This window comes from Muscardinus avellanarius, assembly GCF_963383645.1.
Source record: "Muscardinus avellanarius genome assembly, chromosome: 3".
Taxonomy (NCBI): domain Eukaryota; kingdom Metazoa; phylum Chordata; class Mammalia; order Rodentia; family Gliridae; genus Muscardinus; species Muscardinus avellanarius.
Genome location: NC_137788.1, coordinates 65,045,182 through 65,068,558, shown reverse-complemented (window position 1 = coordinate 65,068,558; position 23,377 = coordinate 65,045,182). Strand labels below are relative to the sequence as shown.

The window sequence follows — 23,377 nt, the reverse complement described above, 5'->3', positions numbered from 1 at the left end:
AATGAAATTTTTATAGTTTACATTTATATCTAAAACTTTCTAATTCTTTTTCATTAGCATATTCTATAAGCTTAGAATGCTCTTTCAAATTTTATCCATTCTTCAGGTCCAAGCTCATATGTCATCTTTCCCATGGAGCTATTTCTAAATTCTTTATAATAGTGACTAATATTCTTCATTCTAAAATTTTATAGAACATTTAACTATCTCTTTTATAGAACTTTGGTGTTATACTGTTTATATAGTTTATAAGTTTTACTTTTAGTTTATTTGTTTTCTAAGTACTAAGAATTGAACCTTTAGACTCACACATGTTAAACAAGTACTCTACCACTGAGCTAAATCCATACCTCATACTATTTCTTTTATATAATTTGTTATTTTATACCTTAAAATATATTTTGGTATTTTTCTTCTCTATTAGAATGTGAAAGTATCTTGAAAGTAAAGTCTAAGACAGTTTCACTCTGCAAGTCTTCTGTGTCAAGTATAAAGGCCGTAAATACAGTAGATGTCCAAATAGTTGTTGAATAAAGTAAATCATTAATATTTAGTAACTTCAAAACTGTGAAATTTGAACAAATGATTATATACACGTTCTATATGAACCTTATTGACAATCATGAAAGTTCTTTATGTGTTATAATCAGTATTGTTTCATAAACTAGATCAGTGATTGGTCAACTCTTCTCTATAGCACCTTTGAGATTTTACAGAAGTGACTCAATCAAAGGTAATTTATTTTGTATATTAGTCTTTTCTCTCTCTCTATTTATACTGGGCATTGAATCCAGGGGCATTCTACCTCTGACACATACCCACAGGTCATTTTTTTAAAATTTTGAAACAGAATCTTGCTAAGTTGCTCTAGTTCTTGCTAAATTGCTGAGGTGAGATTGGCCTCAAACCTGCAATCTTCCTGTCTCATTCCAAGTACTGTGATTGGAAGTATGCACCACCATGTCCAGCTTTGTATTGGTCTTTTGTACAGAAATCTGTTTAAAGAAAAATTTTTCTGTTTGGGAAAATTTTTGAAATCCTTTGGGGTTCTGCCATTAGAACATGTTGATTCTACATTTTAAAAAATATTATTTCTACTTCACATAAAACTAAGTAAATAGCCTGCTGGTATAGTTTGGCTAAATTTACTAATACAAGAATACAAAAATGGCAGCACAAAGCGTATTTCAGTAAAGGTCTTCCTCTAACCTCTGATTTAGTTTAAGACAGGATTTCTTTAATAGCCTTTGAGCTTAATCTTTAATCTCTTGCTGATATGGAAACTACAGTCACACATTTGCTTAACAATAAAGATATTTTCTGAAACATGCATTCTTATGTGATTTCACCATCATACAAACATTGTAGAATGTATTTACGCAACCCTAGATAGTACAGACTAAGCACTGAACATGGTCTCTTGATGCAATCAAGAGATGTGGTAAACAGGAGATGTATGAGACTGGGCAGCATAACATGCTACATTGTTTACAGTTTACTCTTTTGTTTTAAGTCAAAGTGGTAGAATCTAAATTAATGATAAAGTGTGCAGTATAGTGATTACCTAAACCAGTAACATAGTTGTTACTTATCAAGAGTTGTATACTGTACCTAATTGCATGCTGTACTCTTACCTGACTGGCGACATCGTAGGTTTGTTCATCTCAGTATTGCTGCAAATATGTGAATAACATGTATGGTGCACTAATTTACAATAACTACAATGTCACTAAGGCATAATAAATTTTCAGGTTCATTCGAACTTATGGAACCATTGATCCATTATTGAGAAAACCATGCAGTGGATGACTGTAGTTAGTCAATAATTCTTATAGACATTACAATCTTTCTGAACATTCTGCATAGATTAGGAAGAGCCTTGAGAAGCAGTTATATACCTTCCTATTTTGGTAAGAGGTGATGACAAAACTTTTTATTGCATAGGCTTATGATAGCCCATTTCCTTGACCACAGAGTAAGTAGAAAAACCTGATCTGCAATAATTCTAAAGATTACCTTTGCTAAATTTATCCTGGACTCCTAGTCAGTGAAACAATTCTAAGTTCATTATGTAGAAAAAAATTACCTGTTTAAGTCACGGTGTATAATTGGCTGTGTCAGGTTGTGAAGGTACTCCATACCTTTGGCAACATCTACTGCAATAATTAATTTAGACTGCAAATCAAGAATCCTAGAATTTAAAAATAAATTTATGGAGATCAAATGGTCAAAAATAATGCCATATGCTATGTGCAGAAATGAATATATCACTATGAATCTCACTACTGTGTACAATATAATGCACACAAATTTACAAAATTAAATATTATATGTTATTTGCCTTTCTGTATAATTTTAGCCTGCTTTAATTCATTTAAAGTTAAGCTAAAAATTCAACAAATGTGTAAAATAGCTTTTCTACTTCAGAAAATGCTTAACTAGCTCAGCTCAGATATATAACACTTTTTATTTAAAATATTAATTTTCTAATTTATTTGTAATATTATAATTGTATTTTAATTTATTTCTAATATTTTACTTAAATTCTTTGTACTAATACAAAAATGGAATCTACTTTAATCCCCAAATGAAGCCATATTCTAACTACTGTATGCATCTATCTAGGAGATATCTAGGAAACTGTTTTTTATAAATATGGTGACTTTTGGTAGCTGTATTATTCTGAGTTTATACATATCTGCTTTATTGGTATCTCAAATAGACTGTTATAAGTTTCAGTTGTCAATTTAAATTCCTTGAATTTGTTACCTTCACCTAAATTTCTGTTTAAAAAAATCACAAAAGTATGTATACTCCTTGTAATATAATAATTAGGCAGTAAATCATTAGCCTTATTTAAAATGTCATACTTGCTAAAACTCAGGGATTTCATAAATGAAGGCTCATCCAATCAGAAAGCCTCGCAAGGGTGGCGAGGGTAATTTGAATGCCAAGTTTAAGTATAAGTGAGAACAAGAGACCCGTACCTCTTCTGCTCATGAAGGAGGGAGAACAGTGAACCTCCTGAGATGTACTGAGTGACGATGGCAAACTGGCTGGGATCGTTCAAGCAAGCGCCCACAAACTGAATTACACAGGGATGATTGAGCTGGCAGAGAATGGACACCTCTCTGCAAAACATGTCCACGTCTGACTTGGAGCAGTAGGTGTTCGCTCGATAACTGAAAATGGCAGCCACAGGAAATTTCCATCAACAGATGGATCCAACAAGGGGATGACCACCTATGTACATGCTTCTCAAAGGTCACAACTCACCTGGATGCTAACCTTTATTATTTGCTTGCTTACCGTTTTATAGCCACTATTTTATTTCTGCATCGTCCTTTGTACACTTTCCCAAAAGAACCTAAGATTGTTTAAAATAAATGAATAAACACATATTATCTTGAGCTCATTAAACAAAAATAGACCTAACTTTTTTTAAATTACCTGAGCCGATAATCTCGTGGAATTCAATTTCTGAGAGCTGAAGATGGAAATGCGAAGGCAGCCCAGCCCTGAGGAGGAGAACATCTGCCTTCTCTGCAAACAGGAATTGTCATTTTAGTTTTTCAGATAAAAAGTACATATTTGGAAGCATATACATACACAAACCTGTGTATACTTAACCCAAAACATCATTCCCATGTAATATTAGTTCTCCAATTGCAATTGACTACTTAGAAACACTAAGACTTTTTCCCAAATGATCCTTGTTCTCCTGCATTAAAACTGTTAGTTAGATTTCTGTCTCAGTTGCTACACCTTTGTTATCAGGCTATGAGTCTGTTTCTTATCTTATTATTAACCAGCTTGCCTGGGTGACAGGGCAACCCTGAAGTACATTTTATATTACATCCTGATAAAAGCTCTTATCTGATCAATCCCTTCAACCTATATCAATAGAAGAAGTCAAATATGGATAACCCAAACCTGTATGGGATGTCAATTAAATAATAAAAAAGAAACATATGAGTCATTCTGAGGAAAAATCCAAAACTAAAAAAAAGGAAAATACTAAAGACTTCAAATTCTAAATAGCTAAATATATATTTACAGTGGAATCATATTTTATACTTTTTCTGGTCCAGTAGTATTAATTTTCATACAAAGAAATTCTCAAAATATTCCTTGAGTATTTATAAAAATAATTTGTTTTCTCATTTTTCTGATGTAGTTTCATCCCCCACTCTTCTAAATTAAATATCACTATTTTAATTTATATTTTACTTAAAATATATTTAACTGGCCGGGCGTGGTGGTGCACGCTTGTAATCCCCGCGCTTGGGAGGCAGAGACAGGAGGATCGCGCAGGTTCGAAGCCAGCCGTGCATGCTGGCTTATGAGACCCTGTTTCCAAATAAAAAAGTATAAAAAATAGGTCTGGGAGTGTAGCCCGGAAGTAGAAGGGCTTCCAGGAACCCCAGTACCACCAAAAAAAAAAAAAAAATATATATATATATATATATATATATATATATATTTAACTAATACTATGGAAGTTAATTTTGCTTAAAACTCATATAATTTTTTCAATATTATATCTTCATGATCTGAAAAGACATAAAATATATGGTTAATTATGAGAAGGATGGCCTATTGGTAATACTGTTTATGCTTATTAAATAGTTATCATTCATAATATGTAAAACAAAATATAATGTATAATTAGATAATAATTATCCTGAATAATAAAATATAACAATTGTGCCACTTATAGATAAATACCTTTTGTCATGCTTTTAATCTTCCCCAAGGGTGATGGAACAGACACATAGGAGCCATCTAGAAAACAAATTATATAATAGAGTTGAAAGTAGAGATCACTTTTTTTCCTACTTAAAAAATTCAACATTATCAAAAGACACAGGTGGTAAAAGCAAGGAAAGCTACAGCCTAAGGCTCAAATCTTTTCTCTACATGATATGAAATTGTACTACTACAAGTGCTTATTTAGAAAGTGCATAAAAAGATGTTAAATATCCAATTTGTAGCAGACTGTAGCAGATTTAATTTGAGCTTGACTATGAGAATCCTCTGCCCTTCCTTGGGTGCCTGGAATGGCAAATGGCTCTTTTTGGCTTATCACAGCCTTCCTAGCCTTCCACAAGCTTCAGACTCCTCCAGTCCAGGAAATGCTAAACTTGGAAGAAGTGCTGATTAGCAAGTTAGAAAACAGCCTAAGTGGAGGCTTATCTTCAGCTTCACCTATACACACACACACACACACACACACACATATATATATATATATTTTTTTTTCTGGAAATAAAGCTAATCCTACATAAACTATGCTCTCTCCCTAACCCCAGAATGACAGAAACACAAGTCTGCTTTTAGGCACAATAATACACAACAATGAAAACTGAATAAAAAGGAGGTACCTCCTCCAGGCTGAGAATATTCGTTGCAGGGCAGTTCATCCTGGGGTCTCTTATAATGCTTCAGGAGTGTGACAATGGCATCATGTCCTTTAGGAAAAGACAAAAAGAACAAAGGATCCTAATTTTAGCTTGATTTATTTAGTAAACCTCCAATCCCAAAACTGATCAGTGGTAGCTTGCAACACAGGGCATATCTTAAGTGCAATGTGCTGCAATACTAATTTAATAGTTTCATTTATTCAAGATAATTTAGTGAGGCATGACTATATGTGAGGTGTATTTTAGAAACTATAGTAGCTACCAGTAATAAAATAAGGGAGTAGACTATGTTCCTATCATTATTCTTAAGGATAGTATAAAGCTTATAGTATAGTTGAACAAATAATTATAAGAATAAGAATTTCTAAATGAGGAAATACCAAGCGTTTTTGAGAGTATATAATAAGCTCATGCTTCACAGGGTCGAAAAGACATATGGAAACACGTATTTGCTGTGATTGTAGATTATATATGGTAGGCAGTTAGCACAGCACTAAGATAAATTACATAGGTTTCCATGGTGGAGATAGCTAGTTGCCCATGGGTATTTGTATTTCACCTTCCTGGGGTGATTTTTGTAACTGGGAATGGCTGCTTACCCAGGGACAATATTTCCTTATCTGCCTTACATAAAATTGTGGCCATGTGACATATACTTACCAAGGGAATATAAGCAAAAGTAAAGTCACCTTCAAGTCTGGGGCTTCAGAAACCAGTCAAGCTTTCTCTACTCTTTCCATCTGCTAGCTGGATGCAGAGGTTCTGAGTCCATAGGGTTTGGGAGAAATCTATCTACTGGCCAGAATGGCCTATCCTGTATTAGCATAGGACTGAACAATGAGTTTCTATTATATAGCATCACCAGTGTTCTCAATTTTATTAATTGTAGTAGAAAATTAGTATTGTGAAAGATAAAAAGCAGAGTTAACCATTGATTTTTCAATAGAATTAAACTTTGATAGCATTTTATGCTTTCACTAAAAAAATATACTGAAGCTAATTTATTAAAACAAATAAAACCTTCAACCCTAAAGACCTCACCAGAAGACTTATGAAATGCATATTAGCACCCATTGTCAAAATGGCAAACTTTAGGAACTGAAAAAGCCTAAGTGTTCATCTATCACAAAGTTTCCACAGTTAACAATGGCTCAGCACACAAATAGCTAATGTATAGAGGATATGCTGGCAGTAGTGTTTTCTTATCAATCCCTTCCTTCAAAATAATTCAAATGAATAGGGTATGCAAGATTATGAGACGAAAAAACTACTTTATTAGCACTAAAAGGTTTTCCAAAGCTAACAGCCCAATATCACATCCTTTACAAAATTAAAAAAAATCACTGTGTATCTAAATGATAGAGCTTATAGCAAAACTTAGATATTAACTATGCACAGAGTGTCTTCTCATCTTTACCTTTCTACTCATGACTGATGGATCTCTCCTTTTCTCAAATCAATAGACATAGGTTATGAGAAAAATAAAGGGGACCAGTCACATTAGCACTATTTCTTTGGGTTCTCTTGCTCTCACAACCAGGGAAACCTCAAGTCCTGAATGACATTATCCAAGATAAGTTTCTAATGGAAGAACCTAACAGGCAGTGATAACAGATAATGTAAAAGTCCCAAGAAAGGAACAGACATGTTCAGGAAATGAAAGAAGGCCAGTATGGCTGCAACATGAAAAGCAAGGATGAGAGTGATCGATTTGGTTGGAGAGGTAAGTGCACATCATGTGAAATAGTGCTTCTCAAACTTTTTAGTTTCTAGAATAATCACTTGGAGGGCTGGGGATGTATCTCAGTCGTAGAATGCTTGCCTGGCAAGCCTTAAGTGGGTTCAATTTCCAGCACAACACACACACACACACACACACACACACACACACACACACACACACACACATCACATGGAATGCAAGTTATAACACAGATTTCCGAGCTCTGTCTTCAGATACTCTGACTGTAAAGGTCTGACATAGGGACTGAGTGTCAATTTTCTAACGAGGACTCTGGCAATTCTGATAGGCAGCACTACTTTGACTACTACTTATATAGATAGAGCTTTTCAAGTTAGGATAAATAGTTTGGATTGTAGTGTAGGTGAGATGGGGAACTACTGAAGGATCTTAATTAATTTAAAACATGATCTGTCTTATTATTTTAAAAAATATCCTCACCTATAGATTAAAAATGATGATAAATCTTTTTAAAGTTGTTGGAAAGATTAAGCAAAATAGTGTAATATGCCTTGTAGTTCTAACATATAAATGTGCATTTTGAGTATTCTTTCTTCTTTCTTGCCTTAGTCTTTTTTCCTCATAAGAATTATAAATGAACTTGGAAACTCCTTTCTAGAACTGCAGATGAATTTTCTAAATATCACCCTGCATCTGTGTATTTATTTTCTATTGATGCTTTTGTTAATTACCACAAGCTTAGTAACCTAAACCATGGAAGTTCATTTCCTTAGAGTTGTGAAGGTCAGAAATCCAACATGATTATCTCTCAGCTAATGTCAAGGTGACATCGGGACAACATTCCTTTCAAGATATTTCAGGGGAGAATGAGTTTTCTTTTCCAACTTTAGAGGCCACCCCTAGCTTACCGCCTTTCAGTCTTCAGAGCCAGCAATGCTTGGCTGAGTCCTCTTCATCACACTGTGGCCACTACTTCTGCCTCCCCCCCTTTTTTTTTTCATTAAGGAATTCTGTCTTTTCAGTGGGCCCAGAGGAATAACCCAAGAAAATTTCCTATTTTAAAGTCCACTAATTAGCAACATTACTTCCCCTTTGCTATGTAAAGCAGCATATTCCCAGGTTCCAGGGAATAAATCCTGGACATTTCAGGGAAGAGGGCATTTCTCCACCTGCTACACTCATCTAACGAAGCATTCTGTGAACCTTGCTTGTGTGTTAATGATCTCTTCTATTAACTATCTCTCTTTCTTCCCCTGGTGGCCATATTAGCCTCAGTGTTAAAGAAATAGTACTAACAAAAAATTCCTTTGAGTGTATAATATTTTATTAATAATTTTATTATGTAATATTAATGCATGTAAATTATAATAAACCAGTAAATCTACATAAATAAAATGTATAAAGCTAAATCATAATCCTGGAGATAATTACTATAAATACTTTTATACATTCTAAATTTTTACTAGGTCAAAAATTAAATATTGTTATACCTTTAAACATATGTAATGAATAACTTTTTATATCAATTAAGTTTAAGGTGAACATTGTGCTAAGTGAGATTGGCCAGTCACAAAAAGTGAAAAACCAGATGTTTTTCCTAATATGCAGACGCCCGGGAGAAAATAGGACCTAGGGGGATTCTAGACAAAGAAGGAGAAACCTTAGAAGAGTAAAGAAGGCAACCTAACTGAAGGAGATGGGAGGTGGGAAGGGGGAAGCACCCTACTGTGCAAGATGTACATTCACAAACATATCAAAGTCAGTTACTAAGGGGAACTCAGGACCAAGGGAGGAGGGAGAGGGAAGAGAATGGGGTGGGATTGGGGAAAGGCTAAAAGTGTGGTGTGTGCATGCATGCCTCTACCATTCTGTACCTCATAATGATGTATGCTTACAATGCACCGATAAATTAAAAAAGGGAATCTTCAAAAAATTCCTTTGGAATTAAAATATACCCTCTCCTGTCCCTCTCTAGATTCATAGTTTCCGAGCTTTTGCGGGCTCTGCTCTGTCTGACTCCGCCACCTGTAATGCTTTCGGAATCATTCTTTTGCTTAATTTGAACTTTTACATGTTTGGATCCAGAAAGACAAAAGAAAAACGTTTCTCTTACTCCCTGTTTTTCCTAGTTAGGACTCCTTTAGGAGAAGAAAATAATCCAAACCCCTAGCATTTATCCAAGCACAGCAAAGCTCAATTTGCTGAGCCAACCTTGCAGCCGGTCTCAGCCCCTCTGTAGAACTGACTCCAACTGACAGACGAGAGGGCCTCGTGTTCTTCCCACTGAAGCAGAACGCTGCATCCTGAATCCAGAACGCGTGTGTGAGTCAGTGATCACACCCTTGATGTTACCTTTCATTTCAACAGCTCTCTTGGCTCCACTTGCTCTGAGCAGTTTTAATTTCCTGCCAGCACAGTGGCACAATTTGCTGGCATTTTCTTCGGGACGCTTTTCATCAAGAGCCTAATGAGCGCCTGGGTTCTGGCGGATGATAAGCTTGAGGCTGCCAGGGAAATGCCAGGGGGCCCCCTCAGCTCTGGAAGGCATCTCCGCCTGACTCGCCACCTCCTGCTAACTGTGGGCGAAGGCTCCCACGTGCAGGGAATGCTCCACAGCTAGAACTGCTCTGACAAGCCACTAAAGTATATGCAAAGAAACCTGAAAACTATTAAGGCTTAGATTCCCAGCACTTGACTATAAGGAGTTAAGCAGAAAAAAAAAAAAAACACCAGAAAAAAAACCTTGATGGAGCTCAATAAATGGACTCGTTAAGCCAAATTCCTGATAATGGATACACTCAAATAACCAAGGCACACTAATGGAACACATCCAGAGATAATCAAACTTCCACTAATTAAATAAAATGTTTTCCTATATCTAAGAATTTACTATCTACATCCAAGTATTTTACTCAAATAGGAGATTGCTATGTTATTAGCCTAATGCAGTTATAATAATGATTTGCACTTTTAGCGTATTATTCACTGGGGCACCTGAGGGTTTCAGCAAATGTGATTCTTCTAGCAGCTTGAAGTCCCTTTCATTTCTGCTCCCCTGTGTATATTCCCCAAATTTCATGCTTTCCACTTAATTTGTCTGCTTGTGTTGCTTTACTGCTCTCATTTGGTGTGCTCTCCCTCTTCAAACCTCTTAACTTTCTACTTGCTGAAGAGTTACTTCAAAGTCTACGTTTCTACAGTCAGTCCATAAGATGTTATAGAGAGACTTTGATATATGCATTGTGGTCATGCTCACAACAGAGTCTTCATACTTATTTAAAAAGTAAAAGCACATTTTAAAAAATTCCCTGATAGGGAATTTAAATTAGAAACAATGAATTTTGATTATCATCTCTTGCTATGGGAATTATTTAAGAAATAGATCTAGAGGTGAATGGCAAACGATGCCAGTACTACCATCTTCTCCTTGACTTTGTAACTTGGAACAAGTAGAGATTATGGAGATTTGACCTTGATTACAAAAACTACTGAATTCCTGTGGACGTCCTATATCCCATATGCCCACCCAGATCATTGAAAAAGCAGCCTGGGTATTGGCTTACCTGCAACTCAAAACAAAACTTTCACTGAAATGATATATGTGAAACTTTGCTCAGTATTTTAACATATATGCTTTCTATCATATTACAAACTCACTTTTCAGAGCATTAAAAAGTAGAATCAGAAGGTGTCTTTTGATAGTTGACTTTCTATGGTTCATCTTCCTACTGATAACCCTAGCCCCACATGCTGTAGATTAGATTCAAGGCAACAAAAATTCCGGACTTGCTGTATCTTCTCATGTCTTCAATATGAAATGTCTTAACTTTATGTCACAGACAATAAACTCACATCCCCCTTTGGCCCGTCTTTATGGTTCCTTAATCACCACACCAAACAAAAATGCCACCAGTCCAGAACCCTGAGATAAGAATTAAAAAGCATAAATGCTTTTGCCAAGAAAACATGAAAACTAAGCTATTTTACTATCCTTCTTGCCTTCCCACTCTACTTTCCATTTTTTCTTTAAACATTTATTGTGTACATATCCAATATTTTCCCATGAAGGTCTCATGAATACTTGATTTTAAATAGTGTTCTTAAACTTTTGACCATGACTTTGTTTCTTTTTATTTTATTCATAGCATTGTTACATGATAATTTCTATTTATTTTTCTCATTCTCAGCCTCTTTTCCAGCTAATATAAACTTTCTCAGAGTAGGTAGGTTTGGTTTGTTGTACCTATTTTACTTCAGTTTCTAGCACAGTGTCTAGGTTAGAAATAAATTTTATTAAATGGGCAGTAAATTTTAGGTTGAATGATTAAATAGGAGTAAATATGAGAGATACCATATTGAAATAGAAATTCTGTCTACTACCAAAGAAAACTAATTTAAAAAACCACTCAAATTTTATTGAGCTAAGCTCTAGGAAGAAAAGGTTAAGTATACGGTGAATGTGCACAGTGGTTAAGTCTTACAACAGTCTGGAAGAGTTAGGAAAGAGGTTTTCGAGAAAATCTCTTAAGCTGAGCTTGGAAGATGAGGATGTGGTGATAAAGAATAAAAAGAGAGAGAGAGAGAGAGAGAAAGAGAGAGAGAGAGAGAGAGAGAGAGAAATCATTTCAGTCAGACAGAAAAGTTTTGCCAGTTCAATGTGCAGAAAGAGACGCTTTAGAGTATTAAGATCTTCTCATTTATTTGAATATCATGATTGTGTAGTTAAGATGAAACTTATTCTTATAGACATAGATAGCTACAGATACAACAAAATAGTGGCAATTAGTACTCTTGAGAACACGAACTCACCAGATGTCATTTTGTGGCACATCTAAAAGGTCTCCCTTCTTTTTCCTCTGTTTCCTTTCGACAAGCATATATTGAGAATCTATTAGGAAGTCACCCATTGAATTTAAGTTAAGTTATTGGAAGACAAAGATTAATAGCTCAAATGTGTATTTTCAAGAAGTTTACATTTTTGATAGGAGAGTTTAGAAAACACAAAAATAAGGATGTGCATGTGATACAATAAAATATAAAGAAAGGATGTGAAGGTTCAGCTGGAGTGACAAGGACGTTTATTGGAAGAGAGAACCCATGAACAATCATGAAGGCTAATCATAAGATTAAAGGGTGAGGTCAGGAAGAGAGGAGGGAAGGGTGCTGAGGCAGAGGACTGCAGAAGAAAAGGATTGGAAATATGGAGTAACATGATGTGTATGGATGAAGAATATTTTTTATAACTATCACGTTAATAAATGCTGCCTAGCAGGGTTATTGTGCAGACTGTTGCGTTAATGTTTATAAAGTGTAAGGCACAGAGTGAATATGGAGTGGATTCTGGTGATGTAAATATGATGGTGAAGATGGAATGTGGAGTCACCCATGTGACAAGCATGATTGAATATAAGGTTTGAGAAGCAAGAAATGAACAGGGAATACAAATCTTTGTATGATATGATAACAAGCCGGGGCTTTTTCCTATAGAGATTCTGTGTCAACGAAGGATTTTAGGCTGGAGAATGATACGATCTTATTTGTATTTCAAATACATACATCTCTCAACCTATAATTGGAAAAATAAATCCATTTTTATTGGATTAATGGGGATTATTTTTAGCCTTAAGTGTTCTCAGTTGTTGGCAGAGGAGTAGCTGGCAAAGATTTTCTCCCATTCTACATGTTCTCTCTTCCGATTCTTGGTTGTTTTCTTTGCTTTTTTACAGAAGTGTTTATAGAAGTTTTTAAATTAATGTCATCCCATATATTGATTCTCAATTTTATTTCCTAGGCTGTGGGGATCTTATTGAGAAAGTCTATAGCAATGCCTACGTGTTGGAGAATTGATCCTATGTTCTCTTCTAGTAATTGCAGTTTCTGGTGTAATTTCTGGATCCTTGATCTTTAGCCATCATAAACTGACTCTTGTGCTGGGTGAAGGACTAATTACATTCTCAAAATTTGTTCTTTAATAAAAACAGAATAATTTCCATGTGTATTACACCCCCAAATCCTGGTAATGTATCAATTCACAAGAATTAAGTTTCAAGAATAAATTCAATTCTCAAATTTTTTTATTTGAAGGGCTTAAGTATTGTAGCTTTTATTGTGTTTTAATTTCTGAGGCAACTGACTGTTAACTTTTAAGGAAGTGTACTGATGCCCCAAATAATTTACCACTGATGGTTATTCTGCCAATTAATAAGGTTTAAAAGTGCTACATTTGGTACACTTGTACTGCTTAAAAAAATCTGGACGACACTAAAAACCCCAAAGATGTTGAAGACAAAAAAGTTAGTAGTCTATTGAAATGGATTTGAAGAAAGATGATAAAGTTTCAGCTAAAAAAGTGATAGTAAAATAAAGAAGAAAGGACAGATTTAAGATGTACTCAGGAAGTAAAATGAAGGAGACTTTTTGACTGGATGGATATAGATGTGAGTGGGGAGAAGAGAGAGATGAAGGAGAAAAAGTCCTCAAGCATTATTCCAGGTATTTGAATTAGGTGATAAAGTGGACAAATAATACCATTATGTGGCGGAGTGAATAAGGAATACATAGTCGAAAAACAAACTGATGAGAACTAAAATGATATTAAGTTCAATTTTGAGCAGTACATCTATCTTCCTTAGCTATCTAAGTAAAAGAATCTAGCAGTTAGTTGATGTGATGGTCTATAAACATGAACACAAACTTTCTGATATTCCTCTTTATCTATGTGAAATACCCTGCTGTAATAAAGAGACTTGAAAGTTGTGGGGTTTTTTTGGTGTGTGTGTGTGTGGTATTGGGGATGGAATCCTGGGGCATCCTACCTCCAAGCTACACCTTCAACCCTGTTTTTTGTTCTCTTTATTTTGAAACAGGGTCTCACTGAGTTGCAGAGGGCCTCATTAAGTAGTAGCTGAGGCTGTCCGCAAGCTGCGATCATCCTGTCTCAGCCTCCCAGATGCTAGGATTACAAGCATGCACCACCATGCCTGGCTAAGAGACTTAAAAGTTTTTTGCTAAAGTTTTAAAATGTTGTTTTATATTTTGCATGCAACTATGCATATTAGAATAATCATTTTTAATTACTTTCATAATATTTTGAATAGTGATTTTCAAAATCTTCTAGAATTTGCTTCAGTCCTGAGATTTTAAAAGTAATAGTGTAAATTGAACCATAAATAAGAAATGTCAATGCAATGATACAACACGCGCTTTTTTATATGCCAGGTTGTCCAGTGGTGTTTGGCAGGGATATGAATACTTCATCAGTGGGTTTACAGACCATGCCCATCATTCTAATATACTGTTACCTATTGTTATATTCTAAAGCATATTGTGAGCTATAGAAAGATTATGGAATTTGGAAATTATGTAGATTCAGCTGAATCTCTGCTCTGCTCTTAATAATACTTATCATCATTTTTTATTGAGAATCTGTTGTGTCCTAATAATTTACTTTGTACCAATAATCTTCATCAGAAATTTGCAAGGTAGTTGTTAACTTATTCATTTTACATTTGAGGATGAAAAGTCGAGAGAGGTTAAATAATTTGCTCAAAGTCATTAATAAATGAAGATGAAATCTGGACTTAGATCTGTCTGATTTGATAGTGTGATAGTAAAAGCCTGAACATGGTTTTAAGATAGATCTTTGGTAATGACTCTCTGCTAACCACTATGTGGTTTGGACAAGTATGACCTAATTGTTCTAGGTGTCAAAATCCTTATAATAAAAAACAATGTACATATATATACATATATGTACTAGGTATGTAATGAAAGTTTTCTTCTATCTAAGTACATGGATTCATGGACTCCTTTTTATGTAGTATGGTGATGGAACCCAGAGGCATTCTACCTTCAAGCTACACCCCCAACCCTATTTTTTATTCTTTATTTTGAAACACTGAGTTGCAAAGAGCCTCACTAAGTAGCTGAGGCTGGCCACGAACCATGATCCTCCTGTCTCAGCCTCCGAAATGCTGGTATTACAAGCGTTTGCCACCATGAATGACTAAGTACATGGATTCCTACAGTAATATTTCCTACAGTTATATTCCTACAGTTATATTTCAGAAAAAGTTATCTTCCAACCATAACAGAGTACCTAAGAGAGAGTACCTAACCCATATATCACTGATTTTGAAATGCCATCTATATCTTTAATTTTACTCTTCTCCCTCACTCTCTATATGCTCTTACTCTAGCACACTAAACTAGATTCACTAAACTCTGTAACTAGTCTCTAGTAGGTAAAATTTTAAATTTAATATAAAGGCAATCTAGGAGTTTATAACTCATTGGTAAAAGTTCATAAAATATTTTAACAAATATACCTTCTTCTGACTACTATTCCTCTTTTTCCTTTATTTTTCAGTTATTTTTACTGACGGAAATCTGTAGAAACTCATAACTAAGATTTCATTACTTTTAGAGATATACTATAGTGCATTTACTATAAATAATTCACATCATACTCCGCTTGTCAAAAGGAATGAACAAAGTATATATCATGGCACAGGGGCCTTGATTTTTATTGTTTTTGCTCACTTACTCACTAATTCTCCAACCCCAGCTCCCTGTCACTGTGAATTAGAATGTTTCCGCTGTATACAAATATTGTATTCTAGGTAATTAGATATTGGGATAGGAGCCTCTGTAAATTACTTTAACTGGTGTCAGTACTGAAGCAAATAAGAAGTTTTTAGCTTTGTTTCTGGTTTGGGTTATTTTCTGACCCTAAACAGCCTGACATAAAGAAGCGTTTTTCTTTGTCAAAGGCAGCCTTTTCAAATCTGACTGCCAGATACACTATTGAGCTATCTGTTCAATTCTAATTGGCTGAGGTCTTTTCAATTCGGCAGTTTCATCTTTAATGCAATAGATGTAAGATTATGTGTAGATCTTTTCAATGGGTTTTCCATACTGGTGATTAGGGCGGAGGATTTGAACATAAGCAAGCTGCTGGCTATTTCTTCTGGCCAATTTAAATTGATTCATACAAGTTCTTTGTACCCCAGGGAAAGGGCAGAACAAATACAAGTGAGTGAGATAACTATTGCTACACTTTCAGATGGAATAGTAGAAAAGAAGAAAGGGGGAAGACTTGGGGAGGAAAAACACTCTAAATACTGTAAAATTGGACCTCTAAGCAGTCGAACAGAGGAATATTGAAATGTAACCAGGAGGCTTCTATATAGAATCCAGGGCACCAAAGAAATTATTTCTAAGATTGATTTTGATCTCTTTAGGTTAAAAAGGCTATGTAAATAGGGCTCTACATAGCTGATTCCATAGGACCCCATGGTGAGTAAACATTTTTCTGAAAGTATCAGATAGCTTCCAGAACTCCAAAGCACCCTGTATATACTATATTGGAAAAGGAAGAAGAAAGGTAGCTAACATTTAGTTTGGGTTTCATAAAAAAAAAAAAATTGACTTAAAACCGTGTGAAGAAATATTCTCTTGAGAAAGACTCCACTGTTTTCTGGTAAGAGGATGAACTACTCAAATTGAACATATCCAAATTACTTCTTTTCAAATAGACCCTGTTCATTGAATCCCCTGCTTCTAGTTAATTTCTTCTGGCATAGCACAGGATACATAATAAACCATGATGAAATCACATCCCTATATCATCCTTATTTTATAAAGAGGCAACTCTTAAGTGCAATTTCAGTGCTGTCTTAGCTTCATCTCCAAATTCCTCAGGAAAGTTTTGGGCATGCTCTATCAATTAGTTTGGTGACTTTTCGCTTCATGGAAGAAAAGGAAGCATTTCTTCATTGGTTGAACACAGAAACTCTGCACTGTTGACAGTATCAACAAGGCCATTTCAATCCTCTCTGAACACATGAAAACAACACAACATTTCCCCAGCAAGAGAAAATAGCAACAATTTCATTTTGTAGGTTTGACTTGCCTTGTCCCAGAACATATGCAAAATATCCATCTGTCTCCTTGGTACTAACATTCAATTTTTAAAAAATTCATAGTAATAATAGAATCCAACACTGATGCCTGACACAGTCATTGAACAAATAAAGGTGACAAACACGGCATATGTTGCAAAGATCAGCAGGCAAGTCCTCTAAACTAAAGGATGCTTTGTTGTGGTTTGGCAGGAAATCCTAGGAGCTTAAACAATGATTCATTGTTTTATAAGGTGTGGAATTCCACAAAAAGTAAAAGTAAAGCCAGTTTTCAACTATCACTCTCAATCAACTGCAAACAAACAAAGTCAACCCCTGTGAAGAGATAGCTGCAGCAGCAATTTCTGAGCTGCCTTCCGGAAGACTAATGCTCTGTAAACAGTGTTGCTCTGAAACTCACATTTCTTTAGAGAGGCTGTCTGAGAATCACTTGAATAAATGCAATGTGTTGAGTAAGTAGGCCTTACTAAGGCCTCTTAAGGCTTCAGAATATTTAAGATGTTTCCAACTGATACTTAGATATAGAGCTACCTAGAATTATTTTTACTACAAAGAGAATGAATCCGTACCTAACAGAAATGCACTTATATACCCATCAAAAGTCATGCACAGTACACACATATGTAGATATTCATAACAGCTCCAAATTGAAAATTACCTAAATGCCCATGAATAATAGAATGAATAAATTATGGAAGAGCCACAAAATCTACTATATAACAATAAGAATGAGTAATCTTTAACTTCCTGCAACAGTATGCATTAATCTCACAAATAGCTGGCTAAAAGATGCCAGATAGAAAGTAGTACGTACCTACCACAGCATTCTATTTTATACAGAAACTACTCCAGAAGGCAGAGGCACTTTTTAGGGGAAGAGACTGAAAGATTATGCAAGTGAGGCTTTCAGAGTGCTGTGGGTTATCTAAAGTTCCAAACTTAATTGATACGTGGAAATGTGTCATGTACAAAGATATGTGTATTTTTATTTACATAATAATTATATTTTAAAAACACATAGCAAGTCTATATCAAACTCATTATTATTTCATGTTTGTTCACATATCTTTATTAAAGAAATTCCCTTGTATATATTTTTTTCACTAGCAGTCTTTAGACCTGTAGGTTTTCCTTCTCCTTGTCTACTTGCCTACAACATTACCCAATTTCCACCCATCAAACTACATCTCTCATTTCATTTATGGGCTCATATATCATACTTCAAGCAGAAAAACCTTTTAGAACAACTTGGTAGGCTGATAACCCTTATAGTTTAGTAATTGATTTTCAATATGGTCTTTTAGGATACAGTCATTTGAAAAGAGAGATATATTTCTTCACATATTTTAAACATCCTAAAAATGCAGTCATCTAAAGTTAAAAATAACAATTATAATCTTAAGAATCTGATATTTTACAATATAAGCTGTAACTCAATAATTTTAATGACAATGTATTTGTTTCACAACTCTGGAAAAACTAAGCTCCTCAGGAGTTTGTATGCGTATGTAGAACTCGCTTATGAACTACTACCACTACTACTATTAAAATGCTCATTATTAGGTACATATTTTGTGCCTGCTACCAATCTGAACATTTTACACATATTAATCAGTAAACTCTCATGAAGTAGAAGTTATCATCTGTATTTTTTTCATGGAGAAGCTGAAGTTCACCAAGATAAAATGGATTATACAGGGTCAAATAATGTGACTTGATCTAAGCCCAGATGTTCTCACACTATAATCCAAGCTCTCACCACTTTGAGTTCAGATAAGTTCATACTTCAACACTAATCTTGACTCCCTTACATTTTTCTAGCCCAGGCATTGCCAGTAGGATTTGATCTTACAAATATTCCCTTTTATATTTATTTATTTATTTATTTGAAATATTTGAATCTACATAAAAATTCTTCTAAAAAGAGAAAAAATTATCTCTAAAATGACTCTACTATTACTACTACCAATCACAATTTTGCTTCTCTAGTACCTAGATATGTTATAGTCCATTCTCTTTACGATATTTGAGAATATGGTTTTTCTAATGATGATCTATTGGACTCTTTGATTCAAATCCCCAAACATTCAAATACAATCTATAGAGGAAATGGGAGTGTACAATCCATGCAAGCAAAATAATTATTGATGTATTGACATAATCTATGTATACAGTTCAATGTGTCACTACAGAGATGCAATGATTAAAAACATACCTCTTTCATAGGCCCACATCAAACATGTCTGCTCATCTTTTTCACCACTAGACCTGCTGGGATCACAAGCTACCAGATTCATATCAGCTCCATTATCCAGTAAGAACTGAACCAAGCGAATGTGACCGTGGTAGCAAGCAGAGTGTAATCCTGTAACAGAAAAGAGTAAAAGGATGAAAGAAGAAAATAAGAAAACTACACTTCAATTTTCAAAGGACAGTCATCACCGCATAACAACATTTCCAGAGATATAAAGCAATGATTGATATCTTTGATAATGAATTGATTTTCTTAATGAGAAAATAAGATATTACATTGAGAAAAAGAAATATTCTATTTTAGTCAATCTTTATTTATAGACTGTCTTTTGCTTAGCAAAATTCTAGCATTTCTACAATAATTATCAAGAACAAATGCTAGTCTCTTTATACACAAAAAAGGATTAAGACTCCAAGCAGTATTTTTAATGCTTAAAAAGGCATTAAAAAGTGGTTAGTTTATCCTTGTTCCTGGCCATAAAAGGGTTCAAGAAACACCAAAATCCAATCTGTTTTTTATTATCACCATTCACCATAAAATTTTTAAAATATACTTTGATTGGTACATTATAATTATATATCAAAATGAAGTACAAAACACTGGGCCTGGTGGCGCACGTTTGTAATTCTCACGCTTGGGAGGCAGAGACAGGAGGATCGCTCAGGTTTGAGGCCAGCCTCCCTGGCTTAAGAGACCTTGTTTCCAAATAAAAATATAAAATAGGTCTGGGAGTATAGCCCGGAGGTAGAAGGCTTTCCAGGAACCCCAGTATCACAAATTAAAAAAATGAAGTACAAAATGATAGGCATATACATCCCCATCTGCACACAGCACATGGTGAGCTTTTCCCTGGATTTCAGCCCACTCCCCTGTTTCCCTGTCCATGGTATTGAGATTGAAATGGATAATTTCATATATGTATATAGCATCACTTGAAGTGTTTTCTTCATCAAGTCTCAGTTCTTCCCAAGCTACCTTCCCATAGATCCCCTCCATTGCTCCACTGGAATTTCTCCTCCTTTATTTGGGGATTTTTCTTTCTAGCTTCCACATATGCGAGAAACATAACACTTTATTTCTGTTACTGGCTGATCTCAGCATATTATTCTCAAATTCTATTCATTTTCTAGCAAATGTCATAATTTCATTCTTTTTATGACTGGATAAAATTCCACATGTGCATATCTCACAATTTTGTAATCCGTTCATTTGTTGATGCACACCTAGGCTGGTTCCATAATTTGGTTGTTGTGAATTGTTCTCCTATCAACATGCATATGCATGTACTACTGTAGTATTCTGACTCAATACCTTTGGAAAGATACCCAGGAGTGGTATGGCTGGATCATATATAGTGGTTCCATTCCCAATCTTCTGAGGAGTCTCCACACTGATCTCAATAGTGGCTGCACTAATTTGCAATTTCACCAGCAGTGCGTAGGGTTTCTATTTCCTCACATCCTTGTCAGCATTTATTGTTGTTTATATTCTTGATGATTGTCATTCTAATAAGGGTTAGATGCAACTTCAGTGTAGTAATTCTAAATGATGTTAGTTGATAAAATATCCCTTCTCATTGGGGTTAACCATTCCCTGCGTCCCATTCTCCTTGGCATACCTGTTCTGGAGCATTGAAAAGCACCTGAAACCAGTGATGTTCTTATCAGTCTTACCTGTGTGTCCATCTCTTCCTTGGTGATTTATGTTTACAACATTCTGATCAAGAAGAAATTTAACCAGATCAATGCTCTTGCCATAGGTACAAGCACTGCAAAAGAACAAAATTAAAAAATAGAAGGCATTCCCAAAACCCCATGTTGAAGCCCTAATTTCCATAACTTAAGAATGTAACTGTACTTATTCATCCTTGGTTAACCCGGGGTCATATAGATGATGGTGTATATATAAGTGCCAAAAAAAAAAGAGAGGAGGGGGCCAGTGAAGAGAAGGAAGTAATCAAAGTACAAACCAGCACTATCAAATAAGGACAAATAAAATGTGTGCATACAGTGATAAAATCCTGAAAATTTTATATTTGGAATTAAATAAAGGAAATGTGTAAAATTTTAGTATTTTAAAATCAAGTACCATCTGTGGTATTAATACATATTTAAGTTACAAATTATTCTTCAGGATAATCACATGAGTAATCCAGGAAGGTTCTGAGAACTTTTGTCAATTCCATATCGTGATTTGAAAATATTCTCTGAAAAAAACCATCCACTGTCTCTTTGAAGACTCCTTGAACAGAAGGTGCGATACCAAAGCTGTCATTTTACTAAGAGAGATGTATTTGTGGACTAAAAATCCAAATATCCTCTACAGATTAGCCAGATGACCTGGGACTAAGTTTTTTGACCTCTTGAATTTTAATTTTATCACCTATATAAAACATTGAGAGAAAACACCTTTTCTATTTGCCACATTATTGCTAGAATTTCAAGTGAATTGATGCTTATGGACTCACATATAAGCTGGAGAAGATGTTCATAAGCTATTTCCAGATGAGAGGAAGACATAACATAATTTAAGACCAAAGGAAATAATAATTTTATAGATAAATTTTACAACTAGAATTGTTGAGCTTAAAATTGAAATTTTTGTTTCCATAGTTTACTGAGAAACTAAGATAAAGAAAAGGTTTGTATTACAAATAAGTCATTAGTATGCCTACTAATGACTACTAGATTTTATTTTTTGACTATTAATTTTTATCAATTTACCTTTTCTATAATTTTCTTCATATCTTTGCTTTTGCTCTCACTTGTTCACTATCACTATTCTACTTCCAAATTATGAAGCTATATAAGATGTTAAATGAGTGAGAGGAGGGAACCAGTATCGAGCCGAGCCCCATCTAGTCATGACTGAAGAAAGGGCACAGTAACTGGGTTATAGAAGGAGAGTAAGTGCCCTGGATCTCACAATTTTATATTCATAGGATAGTGTTGGCCAAGTCATTTTCTTTATTGAAATACACTCATTCTTCATATAACTAAACTCCACTATAAGGTCTTCTCATAAAAAAAAAGTTGCAGCCATTGCTATCTTCTCTGCTTTCTTGTCTTTTCAGCCTTATAGCACTTATCACATTGTATTATAGTAATAAATACATCTGTTTATATTCTGTAAAGCTCTACCTTACAACAGAGGTCCTTTTGTAATCCTAGTACTTGGGAGACTAAGATAGGAGGGTCCCAGGTTTGCAAAAAGCCTTAGCAACTTAGTTAAGGTACTCTGCAAATTAGTGAGAACATGTTTCAAAAGTAAAGAATAAAAAAATAAGGAAAATGTAGAATGATCCTATGTTTAATCCCCAGTACCTCAAGAGAGAGAGAGAGAGAGAGAGAGAGAGAGAGAGAGAGAGAGAGAGAGAGAGAGGAGAGAGAGAGAGAGAGAGAGAGAGAGAGAGAGAGAGAGAAGGGTTTCTATCATTTTAATATCCCTACCAGTGTCAATACAAAGTAGGTCTTCAATAAGTTCTTCTTGAATAAATGAGTTTGTGAAAAAACACCACATAATATCTCATAGCACTATTAATTAATATCATTATAAATATGACCCATAATGCTACATATATGATAATCCATTGTCTGAAGTACATTATTGTTTATTTTCAAAGAAACTACTTATAGAAAGTGATAAGTTATGAATACATACATTTGCATGTTTATTTATATATGTTATATTAGCCACAAAATACCCAAGAAAAGTAACTAAAAGAAGGAAAGATTTATTTTGGTATATAATCTAAGTGGTTTCAGTCTATGTTTACTTGGCCCCATTACTATGGCCTGTGTGAAGCAAAACATCATGGTGGGGAACTTGTGGTAGAGTAGAGACGCTTTCCTAATGGCAGTCAGAGAGGAGAGAGGAAAGGGCTGGAGATAAGATACACCATTCAAGAACATGACCCATTGACTTACTTACACCAACTAGGGCATACCTCCTAAAGTTTTCACCACTTCACAATATCACCACCATCTGGAGACCATGCCTTTAACACATGAATCTTTGGGGGACATTCAAGCTCTTAACTATAATAGTCTTTCTTCTTCTAGACCCCAAAGGTTCA

The 23,377-nt window shown here is 34.8% G+C and overlaps 1 protein-coding gene across 1 annotated transcript in view; it reads right to left on the bottom strand.

The window, feature by feature from the left end:
• The window catches only part of LOC308259630 (serine/threonine-protein kinase TNNI3K), a gene marked incomplete at both ends in the record, with an annotated part of 287,025 nt that overhangs the window by 167,033 nt on the left and 96,615 nt on the right, over positions 1 to 23,377 (bottom strand). Inside the window, 8 exons of the mRNA XM_080690775.1 lie at positions 2,087 to 2,191; positions 2,988 to 3,182; positions 3,310 to 3,367; positions 3,451 to 3,543; positions 4,729 to 4,785; positions 5,385 to 5,471; positions 19,264 to 19,413; positions 20,976 to 21,070. Of these exons, the coding sequence (XP_080546901.1) occupies positions 2,087 to 2,191; positions 2,988 to 3,182; positions 3,310 to 3,367; positions 3,451 to 3,543; positions 4,729 to 4,785; positions 5,385 to 5,471; positions 19,264 to 19,413; positions 20,976 to 21,070 (840 nt within the window). The remainder of the gene's footprint in view (positions 1 to 2,086; positions 2,192 to 2,987; positions 3,183 to 3,309; positions 3,368 to 3,450; positions 3,544 to 4,728; positions 4,786 to 5,384; positions 5,472 to 19,263; positions 19,414 to 20,975; positions 21,071 to 23,377) is intronic.